The 24,567-nt window shown below is 38.6% G+C and overlaps 1 protein-coding gene across 9 annotated transcripts; it reads right to left on the bottom strand.

Annotated features, from left to right (window-relative positions):
- Positions 1–428: 428 nt before the first annotated feature.
- MKI67 (marker of proliferation Ki-67) lies at positions 429–23,822 on the bottom strand. Of its 9 annotated transcripts, none has more exons than XM_054207066.1 (16): positions 23,510–23,571; positions 22,122–22,241; positions 20,535–20,616; positions 20,338–20,453; positions 19,775–19,844; positions 18,811–18,889; positions 15,343–16,848; positions 14,790–15,028; positions 13,635–14,058; positions 11,452–11,567; positions 11,093–11,264; positions 10,869–11,003; positions 7,434–8,650; positions 6,182–6,257; positions 2,554–5,634; positions 429–1,016 (listed from the first exon to the last, which is right to left on the bottom strand). In XM_054207066.1, exons 2-16 carry the CDS (start codon positions 22,211–22,213, stop codon positions 862–864), a joined length of 7,560 nt encoding a protein of 2,519 aa, XP_054063041.1. In that variant the 5' UTR covers positions 22,214–22,241; positions 23,510–23,571; the 3' UTR covers positions 429–861. The 9 variants fall into 9 exon arrangements, with proteins under 9 accessions (XP_054063041.1, XP_054063039.1, XP_054063038.1 ...); XM_054207064.1 differs by lacking the exon at positions 23,510–23,571 and adding an exon at positions 23,723–23,822 and having other exon boundaries at positions 430–1,016; positions 2,554–5,637; XM_054207063.1 differs by having other exon boundaries at positions 430–1,016; positions 2,554–5,637.
- Between the last annotated feature and the right edge of the window lie 745 nt (positions 23,823–24,567).

Here is a 24,567-nt window from a genome sequence, read left to right as displayed (position 1 = left end):
AAGACAGATCCACACTGCTATTACCACACAGACATCTCTAAAAACGGCCTCCAAACCACACTAGTTACTCCACACTTAATTACAACTCTATGACAAGGGGCAACATCACAAGTTCATACACTCACTACTCCTGTCTCTTACTCATGGAAGTGCCTCACGGTCCGGCCGTGTTCACAAGAGAAGCGTCTGCGCTGCAGAAGACTCACGGTACACTCTCAAAACCACGCCATGTGGCTAGAAAGAATAAGTCTTTGAAATACGCCTGTAAGAGGACAGTAGTAATTACACATTCTTAACCGTTCTTAAGAACAGAAAACACACAAGTCCCAAATTGTTTACAAATTTAATGACTTACAAATCTGCACTTTTAAGTACAAACTTTGTTTTTTTTTAAAAAATTATCAAAATTTCAGCATAATAGTTCTGCTAATACATCTATAGTTTTTTAAAAGAATATTTACAGAACTGCAATAAAAAAAAAAAAGGATTTAAGCACACGAAGATTTAAGCAGAAAATAGCTTACAATTAAAGTGGCAGTAAAGCAATATGGCTTCCTGACTGCTGTACTGATTAACAGAAAAAGAGGGATAAATACTGTTACAAAGAGATTTATTATTTTTATGTTTGCAGCTTTGCACAAGCACCCCATGGTTTAGAACCCACTACACATAGACAAATGTATTAAAATACGTATATACGCTCTATCTGTAAACACATTACGAAATCTATTTTGCAATCATAATGTAGTAATTGCTTTACAACATCTGAGCTTAAAAATCTGAGTGCAAATCAATTCACATTAAAAACCTGCAATTTCAATTACTGAATTGATTTAAAAACCGGTTTTGTGACTGCTTAGACTATTTTCTTGTTCTTGCACTTGTTCTTGAGCTTGATCTTGTCTTCCTGTCCATCCCTTCGGCAGTCCGAGCAGCCCTTACGTCCTCTTTGCCAAGTTCTTCTTTAGTTTTGTTTCTTTTTCCTCTTTGTAGCGATCTATTTTCATCATTCTCTACTTGTACACAAGAAAAAAAGTTAACTGTAAATTTGTATCATAAATCAAACATTTTATACAAAATTCAATCTTCAGTTACATTGTTTTTAAAGGAAGTGTCCCTACTGACTACATTCCAAAGATTACATCTATGAATTCAACAAACCAGTTACAAAACCCATACTTATGCACATCCAATATCCTTTAAGATAGATCCCTGAGGACTAACAGCTATTTCTGAAAGTAGGTTAACATTAATGAGAGCACCAAACCCAATTAGCTACCATTTTAGCTAAAATTCTTTCTACTGATATGTAAAACTAAAACATAGTCAACATCGAAGAAAAATCCTGCCAAATGAATATATAGCAACTGTTTCACGGTCCAGATAAAGCTGGAAAATCAGGCTATTACCTGTAAAGACTAGAAGCCTATGCACGTATCTGGATAGCACAGAAAAGTTAAGCTGCTCCAAGAGAGAAGCATCACCCCAACATAGAAACCATCACTAAAATCCATGTGGGGTAAGATGACCTCCCCAGAAGCGCGGCTACGCAGGCAGGCAGTAAAGCATCAGAAGAGATCAATCACTTGGCAAGTACATATATCAGTTTCAGGAAGCAGGAACTAGCAAACGTGTAAAGGGAAACAAAAGAAAACTCAATAAATGAAGACAGATACGTGACGAAATAAATGTACATGTTATATGAGGATAAACACATGCAATAGACAAGGGAAAGGGCCAAAGGGAAATGAAACAAATGGCATAGTCAAATCACCATCAAGTTTTTAAACACAATTTGGCAGGAAATTCCTCAATATGTAGCTTTAAAGACTCATTGTTATTTCCATGTGCATACATTTATTTGATAATATTTTCTAATTGCATCATGGTAGTTAAGTTATATCACATCAAGCTGAAAATTCCGGGGAATATTTTAGATGTCTGCAGCAAGAGTTCCATTGGCTTGGGGAAAGCAAAACAGTAAAGGAGGAAATGGGAGATGCACGGAACTTTTGCTGTCTTTTCAGCTGAAATACAGCTTCGAGCCCTTCTAGTATCAACTTCAAAAAACAGTTGACGACTAAAGTCAAGTCCTCCAAAACCTAGAGACATAAAAGCAGGAGCTTAGATTGTATTTAGGAGAAAATGAGATGAACAATAAGTGCTACAAACGTGTGATTATTGTGTTCTGTCGTTACCACCTTCTTCTGCATGTAAGTTAGTTGCTATATTTACTCTAAACTACAATTTATTGTTATGGATTGAGAGACAATATATTATAGAAGAGCACGAAGACATTTAAATACCTCAACAGAGGAAGAATATGATTCATATCCCATAAACCCAATTCCTTCTACTTAGGAAAAACACCTTGTTTATATAAGATAACATAAACCCTATTTACTCAAGTCTTCCAGCTATACTAAAGACCTACACTCTATCTGTAGTAGAGCATGGCAGCCCACAGTCCGACTAGAATTTTGCATGCATTATTGTTTTATCCATAAATAACTTAGCTATACTTAGAAAATAGAAAGCAAATTCTTGCCTCACCTGATTTTGATTTTTTGGATGGTAAATCATCTGCTGACAACTGACATCTTCTTCTGCGAGAAGTGGAAGTTTCCTGTTGTATAGCGTTAACCTCTTTTCCTTTCCCAGACCGATTATTTTTTTTGGAACCAGTGGACGTCAAACCCACATTCTGAGTTTCTGAAGTGTTACCATTTTCTGACAAGTCGTCATTCTTTTGGCTAGAAGTAGAAGTAGCTGCCTCCGATGAGAATTCTACCTTTATCCTTCTATTCCTCAGTTGCCTTGTTTTTTCCTGGGATGAATTATTTTCTAGAGATGTATCTTCTTTAAGAATTCTCTTTTGACCGCTATCTTTGGGTTTTTCCCTGAGAGAAGTGTAACTAGTTTCTTCAGATTTGGAGGAAAGGGTTTTCTTTCTGCCCACTCTTGATGGATTTTCTTTTGCAGATGGAGCTATGTCCAAAAGTTTACTCTGCTGTTCTTCAGGTGTTTCCTTCTTAGTATCTTCTGGCAAACCCTGAAGCGAGGTGGAACCAACAGCCAGTGAAGTGATTGTTTTCCTCGAGTTCCCTTTCGAAAGATCCATTTCTTCCTGGGAAGTAGAATTTTCCAAAATCAGCTTTTTTTCTTCCCCATAATTATTCTTTCCACCACTTTCTTTTGAGGAGCCCTGTTTTGCCTGAATAGAAGTAGAACTCATGTCTTCTAACAAGACTGCCATTTCTTTCCTTGTGCCTGTTCTCCGTTGATTTTCTTTTACGGATAAATCAGAAGTTTGTAATGGAACACTTTGATCTTCTTTAGGGGCTTCTTCTTTACCATTATCTGCCGGCAAACCGCGTTTTCCTCTAAGAGAAATGTAATTAGTTGTGTGTGATGCCAGAGCAGTCGCTTTCCTTCTGCCCCTTCCTAATGTCTTCTCTTTTGCACAGGACACTGTTTCCAAAGGCGTGTTCTGTTCTTCATCAGCACTCTCCTCTTTATCATCAGTTTCTGACAAGCCACATTTTCTCCGGAGAGAAGATGAACTTTTTGCCTCTGCTGCAAGATCAATCTTTTTCCTTTTCTCCCTTGCTGATGCATTTGCTTTTCCCTGCAAAGTTTCATTTCCCAAAGCTGGATTTTGATCTTCTCTCACAGCCGTCTTTTTATCATCACCTTCCAGCAATCCATGTCTTTTTCTCATAGAAAGAGATCTAGATGTTTGTGATGCTGCAGCAACCTCTCGTCTTTGCCCTCGTCTCCGTGGATTGTCTTCTGCTGAAGAGTGAGTAGCTTCTGAAGCTGAATCTTGCTCCTTTTCAAAAGCCTCGTCTTTACTATGATCTGCAATTAATGTTTGTTTTTCCACTGAGGTAGAAGAAGCTATGTGTGGCACGGAATCAACCAGCTTTCTTCTGCTCCTCCTTACTTGTAAAGGATTTTCTGAAGTCTCAGGTTGACCATCTTTGTAAGTCGTTCCTTTGTCATCCCCAGGTAAACTCCTTTTCCTTCCAACCGCTTTGGAACTGGCTTCTTCGGGTTCAAAAGTAACTTTTCTACCTCTTCTACATGCAGTTCCATTTGTTTGTGCTGGATTCTCTTGCAGGATTTCAGTTTGGTTTGGTTGAAATATTCCCTGTTCATTTCTTGTCCGCTTTTGACGGCTACGAGCAAGACTGTCACTGTTTGCAGCTGGTATTGATGTGCCAGCCGGGTCGTTCTGCTCCTTTGTGACTTGGTATGTATTCTTTACACAAACAGAGCTCAAAGGGTCTTTGAGAGGAGATTTGTCCATTTCTGTTTCTGACTTAATTTTGGGAGCAATTAGTTCTAGATTGTTTACATCTTTGTCAAATTCATCAGCCTTTTTCGCCAAAGAGCCATTTTTGCCTCCCCTGCTTCTAGTTCTATTTGTTTCCTGTACTGCATTCCTGTTTGCTTCCAAGTTCAGAGCAGTAACCGGCATTCTGTTTGTCACTCCAGAAGGTGACTCTGCCTTTAATCTTTGAGACGCCTCTGTTGTATTTTCCTGAGCATTTTCTGTTTCATTTCCCTGAGATACTTTAATCTCATTTGTGATGTGTGATTGTGTTTCACTATCAGTTTCAGCTGAAGTTTCCTCGGTTTTCTGAATGTTTTTTATCTTTTCATTTGCCATCCCGCAAGTGTCTGGTTTTACTTCAGTTGAGTGCTTTCTAGCACTTCTTAAAGTCTTAACTCTTTTCTCCGTTACCTTTATTTCAAGTTTAGTTCCATTTTCAGATCCTCCTGCTGTGGCAGTCTCAGTATCTTTGTCCAAAGTTGGTTCATCTCTTTGTATCATCTTTGCTGATGGGTCTTTGCGAAGCGTCCTTGTTGTCCTATGAAGGTCCTCTGAAGAAGCTTCTTTAACTTGGTCATTTCTAGCTCTTCTTCCTCTTTTAGGTGGAATAGGTGGTTCTGTGTTTTCTACTTTTTTTACTCCTCTAGACCTCTTCCCAAGTGACAGAAGCATTTCTTCACTGTCTTCTACACCACCATCATTAGATTTGTTTTCAGGTTTTTTTACACCTGTTTGCAGCTGACAGTTTTCATTTTGAATGCTACTAGCTACACTTACTGTCTTTATGGTTGGATCATCTTCAGTTTCTAATACATCATTGATGCCGTACTCCTGCAAAGTCTGTTTCATATTTGCAAGTTCTTTTTGTAGCACTGAAGAATCTTTGCCACAAGACTCAAGATTCTCACTTGGATATTTTAACTCTGGTTCTTTCTTTTTACCTCTTCTTGTTCTTTGAGTAGCTCCAGGTGGTTCCACAAGTGAAACAGTTTCAACTTTTTCTTGATCAGGGTGCTTTGAAATGATTCCTTCTTGTATGCAATGGTTTGTTCTCCTTCCTCTTCCTTCATTTTTAGTTACTGAAGGTGAAGTACTGATCTCTCGCATCTCCTCTTGCGTGCTCTTTTTTTCCAGATCTTGCAATGCTTTTAAATTCAAATCCTTTTCACGCTGCTTTGCTGAAGCGGGATGTACTGTCTTCTGTGATCTGCCCCTTGTTGGTCTCTGGGTAGACTGGTTTTCACTAGTTGATTCCTTCTGTTGAGAATCTTCACCTTGTGAAATTTTTCCTTTGTCTTCTAAAACAGTGGGTTTTTTTCCCCCATTCAAAGTTTTTACATAGAAAAGAGCACAGACAAAAGTTAAATATCACTATGACTGATCAAAGTATCTGCGACTTTTGATTTTCCTAAGAGAGTCATCTTGCTCAAACAAATCACACTTAATATTCTTAACTTGAAAATTAATAAACAAACAAATATTTTAACCAACTCCTAGATTAAAGGCCAGGCTTCTGACCAAGGACACTTGGATTATTTGGTAGGTACCATTCACAGGTTTAAGCTATGTACTTAAAATTATCTTTCTCTGCAAAGACTTTCAAGTGGAGACCTTAACTTCAGTTTTTTTACAGCAGTATGTTTGGAGATGTCAATGCTACCACACGAACAAACTACCACACTGTTACTCCTACACCAATAGACTGCACAAATACCATAAGCTATGCGCACTTCGCACCGTGTATTTTTGAATTTTTAAAGCGTATGTTAAAACTTCATAATAACATATATTGCCTTGTATATTCATTATTCCTCTAGCTAAAACAAAAGTATTTGTACTTACCAAATTTATGACCGGAATTATTACAAGGAGGTACAGTATCTTCCTGCTTAGAATCCATAATGTTTACTGATCTGACCTAAGGAAATAAAAAATAATCAATAAAAGCATGTCTGACAGTACAAGAAACAATGGAGCCAACCAATACAAAATTAATGTACAGTAATAGTTAAAGAAAGTATTGTAAAATACTTTTTTCTAAAAACGATATCAACTTGGTTTTGTAACTGCAGACATTATTTTAAATTAGCACTCAAATAAATCAAACTTAATACTTGCCATGTGAGCTAGTGTAGCAGCCTTTAAAGTGAGAGATAACAAACACTGCATAGAGTTAAAAAAAGTATAAATTGACTGAAAAGTGTCTAAATGACTGCTCAAAAGGAATTTGGGGTATTGAAGCCAAATCATTTGAGTATTTTGTAGTGTTTTATCGTAGCTCTACACTGATGAGCACTAAGCCCAGTGATACTCAGTATTTTACCTGTGGGTCTGGGAACGAACTTAAAAATCAATGCTAATAAAAATCACAAATGACAAGAGTGATGAAGTCGTGAATTACACGGTCTGAACCGTCACCCAGAGCCACCTCAGTAACTACTTAGACAGGGTTCCTTCAAAGAAAACACATATTAACACAGGCAAATGGACAGCAATAAAGCTACTTCTATAAAACAGGCATCCATTCAAGAAGCAATGAATGAAAGACTTAGGGGCATCGTGATGAATCAAGTGATCACATGATAACATATTTTGTCAAATGTTCAACGCTTTTGGATGTCCAAAGAAAAAGGGACCTTAAAATTGAATCTACAGTCTATGAAGCAGCTGTACAAAACAAAAAAAACCCCAACTATATGCCTTGCTTATGAAAAGGAAGGCCGAGAAAGAATTTGACTATAGTTTGTAAGCAATTTACAGGGCGCTTTAAACAGGCACAAGTGACCAGGAAAAAAAAAAAAAAGGAAAAAAAAGAGTGCTCAAACTCAAGTTTGTAATAAGCTATGTCTTGCTAGCAGGGGGACATTCACGTGGACAGAGTTACCAAGGAAAATGACCTGTCATCTTTACAGTTTTCAAATCAACATGAGGTGTTTTTCTAGAAGGTATCTTCTCCTCAAGAGGTTACGGGCATGACATACTTGAAGTGCTGTAACATCCAAGATGTCATACCAGGGAGGCTTATGAATTCATTTCAACCACAGGCTCCAAGGTCTAAATACATTCCTTCCAAAAGCTAAAGAAATTATTTTACCTTAGTTTCCTCTGGTATATCAAACATTTCTGTAACTCCAGCATAGTCCACTTCAAAATCAGAACATTTCTGCCTGGGTTCTGCCATAAGCCTTTGCAGACCCACAAAATCATCAACTGGCTGATACTTCTCTTTCGGAGTCTTCACTAGCCTACTAATACCAAACATATCTTCTATGGGTTCAACTTTTTCCTTTGGTGTCCTGAAAATACGGCTGACCCCAATCATGTCTTCTACCGGTTGATATTTCAGCTTTGGAGTTTGCTTGATTAAAGTAACACCTGCCACTTCTTCCACTGCTTCCTTCTTTTGTACTGGAGTTGTCAGCAATCTTTTAAAGGCAATTTCATCTGTAATAGGTTCCAACTCTTGCTGTGGGGTCCTCAAGAGCTGCTTGATGCCAGACAGGACCTCAACTGGCTGTGGCTTCTGCTTCGGGGTCCTCATGAGCTGCTTGATGCCAGACAAGGCCTCTACAGGCTCCGACTTCTGCTTCGGGGTCCTCATGAGCTGCTTGATGCCCGACAAGGCCTCTACAGGCTCTAACTTCCGCTTCGGGGTCCTCATGAGCTGCTTGATGCCCGACAAGGCCTCTACAGGCTCCGATTTCCGCTTCGGGGTCTTCATGAGCTGCTTGATGCCCGACAAGGCCTCTACAGGCTCCGACTTCTGTTTCGGGGTCTTCATGAGCTGCTTGATGCCAGACAAGGCCTCTACAGGCTCCGATTTCCGCTTCGGGGTCTTCATGAGCTGCTTGATGCCAGACAAGGCCTCTACAGGCTCCGACTTCTGCTTCGGGGTCTTCATGAGCTGCTTGATGCCAGACAAGGCCTCTACAGGCTCCGATTTCCGCTTCGGGGTCCTCATGAGCTGCTTGATGCCTGACAAGGCCTCTACCAGTTCTGACCTTTGCTGTGGAGTCCTTAGAAGCTGCTTGATGCCTGACATGACCTCAACTGGCTCCGACTTCTGCCTTGGAGTACTCCTTTTACTTCCAGATTTCACCTGACATGCTTGTTTTTCCGGAATTACTGACAAATGGTCCACGCTAATATTTTCTTCCAGCATAGCTTTTCTTTTTTCAGGAGTTTTTGCGGATACTGCATCAAACATAGACTTTAGAGACTCCTTCTCTCTCAGAAAGTGACTAATGCGTGGACTATCTTGTTTCTGTTCTGAAGCATCTGAACCATATAAAGGTGACACCATCATCTCTCCTAAAATAAGTAGTAAATTTTTGTAATTTGGAAAAAGAACTAAACAGAAAATTCAAGCATTCTAATTGCTGTATAACCAAGTAAAATGGATTCAAAAAGCTAGTAACTTCTACAAACCAAAATACAAAAAAGTGTGCATCAACAATTGATTTGGTAACTAGTTTTGACAAGGCACAGCAGACATTTAAAAAAACAACTATAAGAAAATATTATTTTTTTCTTATTTAATCTGATATAAAATTAGTGTTTTCTGTTGTCCCTAAAATTTCTAGTGGTGCAAGTTTTTTATTGCACTTTCCTTTGCATTTTGAAGGAATACCAGACATAAATCAGAAATTTTCACATTAAAGAACATAAATTTGACCTTTCTGACACCAAGGAAACAAAAAAAAAAAAAAAAAAAAAAAAAGAGATTTTTGCAAAATCTATATCATAGAATATCTTGAGTTGGAAGCGACCCCATAAGGATCATTGAGTCCAACCACCTGCTCCTCACAGGACTACCTGAAACTAAACCATGTGACTAAGAGAGTTATCCAGATGCTCCTTGAACTCCGACAGGCTTGGTGTTGTGACCTCTTCCCTCAGGAGCCTGTTCCAGCGACCAATAACCCTCTCAGTGAAGAGCTTTTTCCTAATGTCCAACCTGAACTTCCCTGATGCAGCTTCACTCCATTTCCTTGTGTCCTATTACTACTCACCAGAGAGGACATCACCTCCCCTTCCACTCTCCCCCTTGATGAGGTCACCCCTTAGCCTTCTCTTCTCCAAGCTGAAGGAACCTCTGGACACACTCTGATATTTTGATGTCCTTCTCATATTGAGGTGCCCCAAACTGCACACAGCACTCGAGGTGGGGCTGCACCAGTGCGGTACAGAGTGGGACAGTCACTTCCCTCCGCTGGCTAGCTATGCTGTGCTTGTTGCACCCCAGGACATGGTTGGCCCTTTTGGCTGCCAGAGCACACTGCTGACTCATGTTGAGCTTACCATCAACCCAAACCCCGAGATCTCTTTCCATGGGGCTGCTCTCCAGCCCCTCGTCCCCTAATTTGTATGTATAACCAGGATTATCCTAACCCAGGTGAAGAATCCAGCACTTGCTCTTGTTAAATTTCACACATCAGGTGATTTCTCAGCTCTCTTATCTATCAAGATCTCTGTTAAGGCCTCTCTACTATCAAGGGAGTCCACAGCTCCTAGTTCAGTATCATCAGCAAACTTAACTTAACGTACATTCAATTCCTGCGTCCAGATCATTTATAAAAACATTAAAGAGCACTGGCCCTAAAATTGAGCCCAGAGAGACCCCACCACCAGCCTGATGTAACCCCATTTACTGTAACTCTTTGAACACGATCCGTCAGCCAATTGCTCACCCAGCTTGCTTGCCCACCAATTTAAGGAAAGCAATAAATAACAGGATAAATAACAGCTGATAACGGACATCTTCAAGAGGATGAAGATCACTATACTAGTTCATCTTTTCAAAGAAAACACTTTTTACTGGACTCCCTTCTGAAGTTATAATGAGGTTTGTTATATTTAAGCCTATCTTCCACAACATCTGAAATAAAACAAAATACATTTCAACTATTATTATTAGTTTAAATATTGGAGGATTTATTAATGATTTTTCTTGGTGTTTCAGTAGATGCTCAGTTTTGCTAAATTCTCAATAAAAGAGAATTTTAATTTGAAGAATTATGAATTAATTAGGGACACAATCAATGACTGGTATGCAAGGTTATTAGCAAAAGATGCACAACAAAGTACCATGTTAATACAAATCTTTCTAACCTGATGCTTTTTAAGAAAATTTTAAGTGGACTTTTTCTGCAAGGTTACACAATAACCTCTCCCTGCCATGAAACTTTGTCACTGGATTTAGACGTATCCACAGACAACTGATTAAGAAAGCACCATGCTTCAGCACAAGACTTGCCTGAAACAATATTTCAGCATCTTGAAGTTTCATACCAAACAGAACAAGTAAGAGAATAACATCTACTGAAAAATTAACTGGAACTACAAAAATATCTTTTAACACATGATAAAAATCAATGGTTCCTTTTACAGGTTGCCAGATGCTTCATCTCAACACATCAAGTCTGCCTAGGCTGAGACTACTCACTCTCTCAAGTAGCAGACATCTCACTACCCCTAAATACACCAAAACATCTCCTTTTTTTTTTTTTTTTTTAAATAACATACATACCAGATTCTTCAGGAGTGTGCAGTTCAGAAATTTCAGCTGCAGTACATGTTGGTGTAAAATCAGTCTTCTGGCCAGTGGACAAAGGTAATGATTTTCCACGCTTATTTTCTGGAGTTTGAAACATCTCAGTCATTCCTATAAATTATATTCAGAGAAATGAGCCTATGCTTTGACATAAGAACTACACAGTTGGCAGAGTGAGCAACAGACTTTAAAAAACTTACCTGTGAAGCTTTCGTCCATGTTCATGTTTAGCTTCACAATAGTATTTTTTACCACTTTAGGGACCTGTCCAGCTGTTCTGGCTGTGGTGGAATAAGCTCTGCCTACAACTATTGTAGCAGGTGACTCAGCGTGGCCTGTACTAAAATGACCTTTTATTTTTCTTTCTGGAGTCTGCAAAGGAGAAAGAAGGAGGAAAAAAAGTTAATAAACAAAGAGATTCCTTTTATATAAAAATCTACATTTCTTATACACTGTGACAAAGACATCAACACCCATTTAACATCATAGTACAGCAAAATACCTACAAGCTGTTTTGTGGTTATTCAAAAACAAACAAACAAAAAAAAGAAAAAATTACCTTTGGTGATTGGGTTGTCTTCTTTAGTGATCTTCCTTTTTGGACACTTTTTTTAACAGTCTTTGACTGTGGTCTTGCAACACCTAATTTTACCACTTCTGCCCAAGATTTTGCAACTAAAAAGCAAAAGAGAAATAACCACTTTAATTCTCAGCTGTATAAGTGGAAGTTCGCAATTATTTCTTTATGACTCCAATGGATTTGCTGCAGTCAGCGACAGGAAAGCGGTTGTTGGATCACCTGACACCACCTACATTAAAGTGCTCTCTGAAATACTTTCAATCGGCAGACTCAATTTCAACTGAAGTTTAGCAAGGGTCCAAGTACCCAGTACGGCTTTCCACAACAAAACAACAAAAAGTGTCAAATAGATGTTAGATCCTAGAACTGATTCCTGACCCAATTCCTTCCTCGCTCTTTTTGTAGCGATGTAATTTTTCCCAACAGAAAATTGCCATGAGCCTTTCAGTCTCCTTCATTACTGTACCTGAACTTTTCCCTGGTGGGGCATGAGATTTAACATCAGAGAAACGGCTTTTCTTTCCAGCTTTTCTTTCACCACCGTCTCAAGGAATTTCGTAGTCAGGAAATTATTTACACTGCTTACAGCATTTAGACCTACACAGACTTTCCATATTTTTTCTTATATCGCCTTCTCCTTAAAACATACTCTGGAAATTCCCAATTATCTTTCTCACAGCACCATTCTGTGCACAGTACAGTGTGAATGTATCAGGGAATTAGTTACAGCTGCGTAATAAATGAAGCTGTAAGTTGGACGGACATCTACCTCATTTACTTCAGAAATAGGCTATGAAAAGATAGGGAACATATAAAAGAAACAATTATTTTTTTTTTTAAGTAGACATAAAAAAAGGGAACACCATTCCTGAGGAAAATGATATTATTATTCTCTTGTCAGCATTCCTGTGCAAGTTGGGAAAAGTGAGTAAATAAGAAGAACTTTGCCAGGGTGTTCAGGATACATAGAAAAATGCCAAACATGCAGGAAATTATCTGAAAAAGCATTGGAAGCACAGAGTTTTATTTTGGATACAAGTAGATATCCCAAATTTTTAAGAACTGTGGTGTTCTTTTCACATTACAGAAGAAACTGATGCACTGAAATTGAAAACCACTTTTACATTACAGAGAGGTGGTGAAAACCAGTATGCCATTAATATGTGTTAAGTACTCTGCAACTATTAAAATGAATGGACCAACCAAAGCCACTGAAAATAAATCCACTTCGCTAAAAGACTAACACCACATTCAGCTGTATTAACCAGGAAGTATTGTGAAGGCCTGTGATTTTATCTCATCATGAAATATTAATGATGAGACCACCATTGGGACATTGTATGTAGTATGTTGTTCAAAATTTTCAAATGACACTACAAATAATGGAGATAGTAAAGAGTAACAAAAATTTCTGGGTGAATGGTGGGGTTGGTGGGAAGCTTTAAATTTGATTTTGAAAGAGTCAAATTGATTTAATTTACAAAAACAGATGCCAAAGACACCTTATCTGTAAGATTCTTCAAAGATAAAAATTTCAAGAACCAGAGCTCCCCAATCATAGTTTCCAAAACTGTTAAAAATATTTCAAACTAGGGTTCAACATTCAAATTCAAATGTTCAGTTTCAAAATATTCAAATTAGCATCCAATTATTCTATTTTTTAATTATATCTGTTATAGACCACTATCAACAGTTAAGTGCATTCCAGTCCATGGACAAAAGTTGTGAACTGTGTATAAAATGCACGAAGAAAATAAACTGAAGCTAGATGGCTATAACGCGCACATTTTCAAATCAAAGTTGGTGTAATTGATACAATTTGATTTAGTTCAACACTACTTGAACTTGAAGGACTTGAATGATCACTACTGCAACTAACTTTGCAAGAAGAACCTTAACTGTACCATTTTTCAACTTCTGAACATTAAGATTTGTGTTCTAAATACAGTTCTATATATCCTTTAGTATTTTTTGTTCATAAATATGAAAGAATGTAACAAACACTTTGCAATTCCCAGTTGTTTCCAAAAGTCCGACCACCATCAAAAGACAGGCCAATCATTTGGTGGCCTCTGCATAACAAAATAATATGCCTACTTCAGTTTTGTTCCTGTATTTTAAAGCATTAAAACTAGTATTAAGAATTAACTGCTGAAACAAACCTAGTAAATTGGCACTAGAGGCACCACTTCTTCTTTTTGCATTGAAAACTGCTACAGCCCCGCTTCTCCTCTTCATGGGCGTGACCTTCAAAGCAAGTTGTGCACTTCTTGTTAATTTGTCAGGTGTGACTGTTAAAAAGGTTTTCTCATCTTGGTTAATGCGAGGAGATTTAGGTGTTTTCACTCGGGCACCATTTTTCTCCTTTGTATTCGTGTCTTCTGCAACAGCATCCTTCTCTTCTGCAATTGGTAACGGTGTCATGATGTGAGAAATAGAGAAACGTCCTTTTGTGTAAGGTGCTGGAGAGCCTGAAGTAAATTTAGGTGAGGCCTTCCCAGAGGCAGGGGATGAGGCAGCTGGGGACTTCTGGGCTGGCAAATTTTTTGGTGACATTTTTTCTTTCTGCAAATGTTCAGAAAGGTCCTAGTAGAGAAAAAATAATAAATACATAAAGATAAAATGCACACACCTGAACTACAAATGCTCATCTACATCTCTGACAGTAAATACAAAAGTATAAAATATCATCAGATCATTTGAAAAAGCCTTAAATATCCTTCTCTGAAAACAAACTTCTAACTAGTTTTAGTTTCAAAACAGTCTCACAAAACACGTGCAAATTCATTTGAATAAGTGAACTGATTTTAGAATTCTACTTCATTCAAAAAGTTTTAACATCAAGTACACTACACACATTTTAACTAGTTTAAATTGACAGCAAATGTTTTCAAACTTCTAGCCAAACTATGCAGCAGTAGCTTGCACAGTCTGCCGACAAACTACCGTTCCATTTTGTTATTTATGGTAAACTGGAGCTTGTAGACACTGCTGCAAAGCACAAACAGAAATATACTCCTGCATATGCATGAGAATGAGCAATAGCATCTGAGGTGAATAAAAACACACCTCCTGTATAAAGACAGGTAGATATGAAGGGTAAACCGAGTCCTCTTCTACAGCAGAGAAGTTCAAAAAATGCTTATTAAAATTTGCTGATTTCAAGTACCATTGTAATTTGCAATTAAAATTTCCACTTCCCAATGTACATCTAACAAGGTTTACTACTAATTTTTAATTAATTTTTAGAAGTCTTAGAATTTTTAAATTCTGTTCACTTTAACTGTCTTAGCAACTTCGTTAGCCTTGACGTTTACCTGGACTGCAAAGTGCTTCAATCCCTGAGCCTTTTTCAGAACAGCACGAGGTGAGTTTCCAAACGGTAAGCTCAGTCTGGCAGGAATTGCACCTTTTTTAAGGGGCGAGTTGGGAGGCAAACTTTTATCAAAGAGTTCTGGACTTAGATGACCACCAAAAGACACTCTCTTTCTTTTTCCTACAGGCTGAAGTAGCACATCACCACTTTTCCTCTTCTGAGTTACTCTTTTTGTCTTGCCTAAAAATGACAATTGAAAGTATTTCTATATATCCAAGAATCCAGGTCAACATTTTAACCCACATAGAAAACAGTGCATTTTAGAGTTGGAAACATATCAGAAGGTAACATTCCTTAAAGATAAATAGATTCAATTGAGTAAACTTTTATACATATTATTGTGTATTTTTATGGTCAAATATGATTACATGACAAATATTTTAGAACTAACACATCAGCAATGAGTTCTATGTTTTAAGTAAGTGGAAAATTTCTCATAAAAACACTATGAGAATTTCTCAAGTACAACAACAATGAGGCAGGGGATTATTTACCTGAGTCTTCTCCAGCCAACAGGCCAGAAATATTCAGTTCCGAGACAGTCTCATTGTCTTTCAGTACAGTAGCACTTCCAGAAGACCTCCTCTTTGATGACAATCTACGAGGCCTTATAACACTGGCATCTTCTAAATCTTGTTTCTGACGATTCCCCTTCGTGGCCAGCTCTTCTTCAGTTTCGCTATTTTTTCTGTCTGTAGTCTTTTCGTGATGTTCTTGAATGGCATTTGTCTCCGAAGCTTTTTCAGTTAGCAGTCCAGAGGTCCTTGGTCCACATCTTTTTCTTCCAGACTCAGATTTATGACTAGCAGGAGATGCCAGTTCTGATGTTAACTTTTCTGAAGCCAGTGTCTCTGAACGGACACTTTTGTTTGAGAATTCTTTACTTTGCCTGTTATTTCTTCTGGGACTCTTGGAATTAGAAGAGGCAGGAGTTCCAGAGAGTCCCTCTTTTGAGTTACCAAAGTTTGCCTGATCACAAATTTCTTTCAGCACTTCTTCTTTTACAGGTTTTCCTGGTGTATGTTGTTTACTATTTCGTCTTTGTTTTAAGCATTTATTTTCTGCCAAAGGCAGTTGGTTTAGGCTATCATTTCTGCACACTGAATCTTCCCTTTGAGTTTCAGCTGAAATTTCTGAAAAAGACTTGCGCTTCAACAACACGCATGGTTGAGTTGTTGGAGTACCAGTACTTACAGGATTCATTCCACTAATTTCTTTGGTAGGTGATATGAAATGAGACCGAGGACTCTTCCTTCTGGGCGCTGACAGAACATATTTATCTACTTCAGAAACATTTGTCATGTTAGTTGTTTGTACTAGTTCATTTAACAGTATTGCAGAGCTGTGTATTTTAGTTTTATCTGCATAATCCAACCTTTCTATAGAGCACTGCTTCACTGAAAATGCTGCATTTCCATTATTATCCTTGCTGGGTTTGGTTGTAACTTCAATAGCTTTAGATTCGTCTGCTGTTCTTAGTTCCTTATGATCCTGTGAGTGACGACTTCTACCAATATCTCTTGACCCATCCTTTGAAAGAGAAGTTCGAGGACTTCTGGTAGAACTCTTCTTGGTTGCACTTCCTACAGCTGAGATCTGGTTACATTCTAAACCGATTGCTTCTTGCTTCATTTTTATATTACATTCTTCAATATTTTCACTTCTGCCTATTTCTTTTTCTTTAGTCAGGCTTCCCAAATCATTAACACAACTCCATGATTTAATTTGAGCACTTGGTTCTAGCAGAACACTCTTACCATCTTCTTTTGCAGGTTGTTCAGATACATTTCCCTCTTGCAGAGATTTTTTCACTTTCATCTCTTTTTTCAGTTTTTCATAGAGTTTACTAAAGGGAGACATTTCACTTTGTTTTTTACTAGATTGATGTATTCTGTGTGAAGATTTGGGTGTTTGTAGTCTGATGGGTAAAGCTTTGGAAATATTTTCCTCTGTACTTTGTTTATTTTCATTGGCATTTTTTTCTTCACACTCAGCATTATCTACCAAGTAAGAAAAGCAAAGCAAAAACAAAAAGTAATATAGATGCAGAGTTACCTAACAATTGCAGAATTACAAATGTGAGTTCCATAAATACAGATAAATATTCCTTCCTTTCGTATCCCAAGACAGTCAACCAGGGTCCAGGATACAGCACTATAAATGAAGCTCTGTTAACACTAACAATCTCTTTCATAATAGAAGCATTAGTATTGAAATGTTTACCATAAATTTTAAAGTACTAATCTGGAATTTATTCCGTATTCAGATAGGGCACTTGGCATTTCATGCTTTTGCTTTTCTTCATAATCGATGGCTCATATATATCTTTCAGGGCTGCCACAAGACAAACCTATGAGCATAGAATTAAACGACCATTTAGATCGGCTTACCACAATTCAGTCTGCTTTTTGTCCTGCGTTTACACAGATGCTGTGTTGCTGGAACTATGACAATGCTTCTTTAGGGTAAAGCCAGGCAATAAAGCATCACTGCTACCTCCCAGACGAGCCATAGCAAGTGACTGCACGTGTGCTGCCATTCCACTGTAAACTGTACCCAAGGAAGCTCTGAGCTAGCATGCTTCGCTTTGCCTTTTCCATGAGCAAGGGTGTATGCAAGCTAACAGAGTTCATCTGGTAAGAGCTGCCTTTTTAAGCCACAAGAAGCTGAGACCTCATGCACTTCTGTACATCTACAGGGTCTACTTCTCAACACTACTTCATGTCAACATTAATGACTGCTGAAACAAACGCTGATACATGTTGACTTTTCTTAACTGTGATGGGAAACAGGCCATGTAAAGATGAAGGTAGGAACTCTGACATACAAGGAAAAGCCTGTTAATTATCTTCTGGGAAAGGGGAAAAGGAGTGAAGGGGAGACAAGAGACACGGGAAAGAACAGGAAATTAGATCTTTCTATGAAAGCTTTTACCCAAGTATGTCAGTCTTTTTTTTACTGAGCTGACATGTTGTTCCCTTAGAGTTAATAGAACAATGTAGCAAAGACTGTTCTATCATAGGACAGTGCTGGGGAACCTATCACCCGAATGCTGTGAATACAGATGTGCTTACAGCAACCCACTGAAATGGAACACTTTGAAACAGCCTGGGTTTTTTTGCACTGTAATAAACATTTGTCACAAAAATCAAACTTCTCTGTAGATAAATAGCCTCCATCTAACAAACCTTGTATCTTCCTATGAAAGTAGCATTACTTAAGACAAGAAGGATGGAAAGGTGAAGTCCTGCCATTTAACCAGTCCACGATCTGTAACTACCCAGACTTAGTAGGTCTAGATTTTTACACGAAACAGCTATTGTAAACTATTATTTCAATCAGCAAAATTAACCCTTCCTATTTATCTCCAAAATTATACCTGCTTCAACTTCTTACTAGGAAAGAATAAATGAGATAATGCATTATTTGCTCAAAAGGGATCTAGCTTAATTCCAGGTCAGTTAAGTTTTAACTTGACTTAAACTGCAAGTTAAGTTTTAATCACAAAGGTGAATTTGTCATGTTATATTTGTTTGATGGCACTGAAAAGTAAAAGGTAAGAGGCAATTATTTCACACATCAGTTTCAACTGACATTTGTATTGCATTTGCAAAGCTGGTCTACTGAATTCCCTTCTTAGCCACAATCTTCATAAACTGAATTTGCACAAATCACTTAAATCAATATACATGGATTTTGCCAATTCCAGGCTAACTGTTGCTGCCCATTTGTCAGGATGCAATTAGACTGATTTCTCCTGGAAGGACTTAGCTTCGGTAAATCACAGCATCTCAGTATGATAAGATAGTATGCTGCCATAACAAGGTGTATTGTACTCAGATTGAAAAGTCTTAAAAATACATTTCTTTTGCTCTTTTCAACCTTGTTTATCCTCTTACACTAAGAAGAAATGCAGTTAAGGGGGAAGAAGAAAACAAACCCCCCATAAAACAGGTACTAACCTGAAGCACAAAGACTTTTAGGTCCTGAAGTTTGTTGGTGTAATGATTCCACTTCTGCCACCTGCTGAACATGAAGAACCTGTAAATTTGTACAATATTACAGCAGAGCGACAAATATTTTACAGTTTAGCTTTCTACTGTACATTGAAAACCACTAGGTTTATAAAAGTATATGCATAGTTTGCTAACAGGCTTAAAAGCATTCACATGAAACCCTAAATTATTTAAAAGCTTAAGAACACCAACCAATACATATTTGAAGCCATAGAAAGCAAGAGTTTAGGTCTTGTTTTATCATTGAAATTATTAGCTCTAAAAGCAGCTGTAGCACAAGAATATACATAAACACATTTCACTCTCACCTTCTTACCAGACCTAGTGGAAGATTTTTATTTAAATAAGAGAACCACAACATAAGAAACCCCAAAACTTTCAATAGCCACAGTACTCATAGACTAACACTATCCCCTTTAAAGGAGAAAATTTTGCTGAGAACAAAAAAAAAAAAGAAACTAATGAAAATAAATTATTAAAGAATAGGCTTAGTTTGATATTTATAAATTCCAACAACACATTAGTGTACTTGCGCACAGAACAACAGATTAATTTTGAAAAAAAGAATGCTTATTCTCTAGGGCAAACTTCCCCATTTAAAGTACAAGAATATCCAATGCCCATACTCCGCATTTCCTGCATCCCCCCCCCCTTCAAAAAAGCTAAGGATTAATTTTTAATAGCTTACCTGTATCAGTAACATCATAGATTATTAAGTATCTATTACCAGAAACTGCAAGTTTAAAATTAATAAATTATTAATTTCTTAAAAAGTATTTATCTGAAGGAGTTTACTTGTATTTTCAAACAGAAAGGTAGCCTATAGCTGAAAAATTATTCCTAATAAGAAAATAGAAGACCTTACCACTGCTAATATCAGTGTACTTGTAACAAATTGCCACAAAATTACCTGCAGTGTTTCATCTTTTGGAGACCTAGAACGCCTCTTTCTTGGAGTTGATTGCAGAGGATATTCAAATCTGGAAGAATTATTTAAAAAGACAACCATTTTTTGTCAAATAGACAACTAAATTCCCATTATTAAGATAAATGACCTAGCAATATTTGTCCACTCCCAACAATACACATATCACTTTTAAAAGTTTTAACTATATCAAAATACTTCTAAATTTTCCCCTAAAACTGACTACAAAATCAAAATGATCTCTCTAGGCAATTCTATCTTTATTGGCTTAGCTTAACGTAATACAAAAGTGATAAGAAAATAATATCTTTAAGCAATCCTGCCTTCTGAAGAAGGTCTCTAAGACTTTGTAAAAAAATACGAAATAAAGTAGATTAACTTCTGTTTCTGAAGATGGTTAAAAGGACATTTTAATTTTTCCCATTTATCTGCAGCCATCTTCTGCATCTTCAACCAGCAGTGAGAGCGAGCATCCACAAAGATCTCTGCATTGTTTGCCTGCAGAACACATTCTAGGGTGAAGGCGTTAATTTGTCAGTGGCGCTTACCTGAAAGAACGATCAATAATAGTTAACACATCGCCATGCTTCAGAGGTACAGGCTGCTGAAAACAGCCACCATTCAGCTGCGTAGGGTTTACTGTACTTAAATTAGTCAATATTGCCTAAAAATAAAACAAACATTTCAGTAGCTTGATGAGATCCACCGATGCAATGCATATATCATTAAAATATGTATATCTTACCTCCTTGTTTTCATTTACTTCAATTTTACAATGTTCTTTCGAGACCTGAGGCAACTGGATGCGAATATCACATTCTGTTCTCCTGCGGGTGAAAATACAATTTCAGTTCCAAGACACATAAAAGACAGAAAAATCTGACTGCGATAGAATTAGGTGATTTCCCAACTTTTCAGCTAATAATTGTACAGCAGCATGATACTTTCTTAAATTTGGTAATATGAAGAAAATTAACTACCTGAGTCTTTCAACTGTGGCAAAAAATAACAGGAGCTCACACTTCTACCTCAGAGAATCCATACCAGAAAACATACGTAAAATACCACAATTCTGAAAAAAGCAGTTCACAACAAGCCGAAAGCGACATGTCTCCAACAGACATAGGGTGGTTTGAGATTACTTGTTTCCCGACTTGCAAGTTGCCAAAGACCTGTGGAATATTTTTAGAAAATGCCAGCACATGCTCTTAAGAGCACATGCTCTGAGGCCTTCGTTACTGATCACTGTCAGAAACAGAATATTGGGCAGATGGACCTTTGGTCTCACCTGGATAGCCACTTCTACCTTCTTAAAAGTTGTTAGTAAGTGAAAGCTGGGTCTATAAGTGTACAGACTTTTTCTTTCCTTTTTTTTTTTTTTAAGCTAATTTCTAATGCTTTTGACATGCTGTAGTTCTTAGAAGCAAACGTATCAGCTTTCATACCAGAGACACTATTCACAGAAATACCTGACACCTCTCACTGCTGCAGCTGGCAGAAATTAATGTTTGTACCATTAAGTATCACCCACACGGGCAGCTCTGATGAAGCCAAAGAACAGTACTATTCACACTGGAGTGCTTCCCATACCGAATAGTTAGTTATTTAAGGTATCTATCAGCCAGTAAAGTGCTGAACAGACCTAGTTTAAGAGAAGTAAAAACATTTTATTTGAAGCCTATTTATAGTCAGATCATCCAGTCAAGTCTTCACATATACCGTTCAGGTATATTAATTTTATCTTTTAATGTAAAATAGCTGGATCAAGCTCAAAACCCACTATCACTCAACTGTGTAAGTCAAAGTGAGTTTCAAGATTGGAGAAGGAGGTATAAGTTCTTATTAGTTTTTAATATTAATTCTAGATATTGGCTGACATATTGCATTACCATGGTTTGGGAGAAGCAAAAAAAAAAAGAAATATTGAGAAAAGCACTGATGTAATGAAAACGGTGGAATACAAGCCATATACCTCGCTTCTCTTCACCAGTCAATTATCTGGAAACAGCCTCTGGATAAAAGAATACCATCACTTGCTTGTCAACTGTGTATTACTTTCAAACCCTCCCCCAGATGTCCTTCGGCCAGAAACTTTTTTTTTTTAAAAAAAAAGGTAGTTTTGGCAAGGCAAGGACAAAAATAAATAACAAAAATTAAGTTCAGCTTTCTCATCTTACAATTAACCTTAGTCCAATATCACCTTCCGTCCCCTAAACATCATTCCCAAATAAAAAAACATTTATTTCTGCAAATAAGTATTAAAAGATATAATCCGCAGGAAAAACATCACTAACGTTATTTCAATGTATGCAAGTACTCAACTAATTCTCACCTTCCAAATAAACAAGAACTTGCAGTGAGTGGAAAAGTAATTCCATCAGTCCCATTCCGTTTAATTACAATAATATTCCCAAAGAGCGGCATCTTCAAATTCAAGTGTAAGGAATCCTACCTATAAAAGAACATCAAAATTACTCATCCAAATAATGCTTTGCGTATTTATGAAAGTAAATCAATGTAATATTTTTTTTTCAATTCTGTTCAAGTGACAGTTTCCAACGTACAGCAGAAGAATCTCAGTGCCATTTACAAGTTGCCTGTGTAGAAAAACGGGAACTATTTACCATGAGTGGTTACTGTAATCGTAAGTTGGAAGCTGAAGGCACTACATACTTGGAGAAACTAATGTTTATACACGGTGGCAAGAGCAGTCATCACATGTTCATGTAAAGTCGGTTATACTACTTGTACACGTGCAATAGGTATTCGCTACCCATCAGAGCCTCTACAAAGATTCGGGGGCAACACATACTATATTTCATCCCATAAGAAACTTAAAGCTGTTTTCACGCAAATAATCACTCTTTCTCACCTAAATCTAGATATTACACGCTTTCTTACCTACATGGAAAATCTTAGACTTGATTTTAAAGTAAACAGAGACAAACTGACTACAGCAGTATCCTCCTGAAGAAGGAGGAAACGGTGGCATCACCGCGAAGGGGCACTCGCAGGAAGACAGCTTGAAAAAGAAGGCTGAAAGTTTAGCGGTTGCTAGGAACTTGTGCGAGGCTGCTGATACAGCTGAGAGGATGGCAAGTGCATCTCTGCGTGCAAGTACAGAGAATGCAGAAGGAACAGCCTTTAACTTGCGGGGAAAAAACCAAAAGAAACAAACCCAAACCCACAGCGTTTGCACAGCCAGATAGGCTATTCCTTTCATACATAAATATGAGTGTGCCACGAAGTGCAAGCAATCCTCAAAAAAGCATATATAAAACCCACTATCAAATACTATACATACTAATGGAGTTAAGAGCGATCCTTCTGAACTTTTTTGCTGGGCTTCACACGATAAAATACTTGTTGAAAAAAAACAAAACACACCTAGGGCGAATTTGACAGCGCCCTTAAGAAAAGCCTTTACCTGTACGTTACAGAAAACGAGAGCCTTCAGTTTTCCTTACCCAAACTGCCCCGTGCACAGTTGCCACCAACTACTACAAGCGAAAAGCACCACGTGTGCTGCAGAAGCCGAAGTACGAGCCCCAAGGGGGACAAATCGTCCCAATTCCCCTCAGAGCCGCGTCTGCCCGGCCCGATCCCCCCTCACACCCCTCCGGGATCGGGCCGGGCGGACGCGGCCCTTCCTCCCCACGAAGCCGCGCTTCCCCCCATCGCCGCATCCCCAAGCACAGCAGCGGCCCGGACGCCTCCTACCTCCGTCGGAGCGCTGGCAGCCCGCTGAGGGGCTGAAATGGCGACAGCGGCGCGGCCCCCCCCGCCCGCCCAGCCCCGTCTGTCAGGGCGCGGCGCCGACTGAACATTCCCGCGCGCGCTGGGCCCTCGCACCGCGGGATGTATCCCTGCGCCGCGCCGAAACAAGAGCACGGGTGCCGCTGCAGACAGCCCCGGAACCGCCGCCGCCCTCACCTGCTGACAGCTGCCATGGCTGAGGGGACACACCGAGCCCAGCCGGCTGGGACAGGCACCCCGCGGCCGCCGGACTCTTTTAGCCTTAACCGGTACCGGCTTCGCGGAAGGAGAAAAGCAGGGTCGAACTGAAGGTAGGGTGTTTGTTTCGAAAAGGCGCGCGGCACGGGGCGATTGGTGCAAGGGCAGTCACGTGGGTGCGCAGCGCGCCCAATGGGGAGGAAGGAGGCGGTTTGATTTCAAATGGCGGCACTGGCCTGAGGCGCTGCCGTTCCCGCCTCAGGGCGGCCCCGCTTCAAATCCTCCTCCTCCGGAACAGAGATCCCTACCGCAGGTGCCGGCCTGGGTGGGCTTCTTCAGCGTCTCTGTGAGGGAGGGGAGTCAGATCGGTCCCAGGTATGCTCCTCTTTAGTTACTAATGTTGCTTGAACCTTAAGAGAACTCCTTAACTCAGTAAAAAAAGGTCCGGAGTCAGTTTATATCACTTCAGCATAACTTACGTGGCTGCTTTCTAAACAAATTTAAGAATCTCTTTCTGCACTGGTCTTTTGGTAATTAGATTCAAATACTCTTAAAAATAAGGGGGTTTAAAAAAAAGAAAAGAAAGGAAGAAGGATGGGAGGAGGAAAGCAGCAGTAAAAACTAAAGGAGAATTTTAAGTCCGTTTTAATCAGCCACCTTCATCTATCTGTCTACAAAAACTGATTCCCATTCTCTGCTCCCTGACAGGAATCCATTACTAGGACTTGAATTGGAGAATTGGTAAGACACACAGTCAAGGCAAACGCTGTTTGTGCTACTCTGCATTTGAAGATGGAAGAAAAAAGGAAAAAAAAAAACAACAG

This window comes from Rissa tridactyla, chromosome 6 (assembly GCF_028500815.1).
Source record: "Rissa tridactyla isolate bRisTri1 chromosome 6, bRisTri1.patW.cur.20221130, whole genome shotgun sequence".
NCBI lineage: Eukaryota > Metazoa > Chordata > Aves > Charadriiformes > Laridae > Rissa > Rissa tridactyla.
The sequence above is the reverse complement of the archived record's forward strand: the minus strand, read 5'-3'. Positions and strand labels throughout refer to the sequence as shown.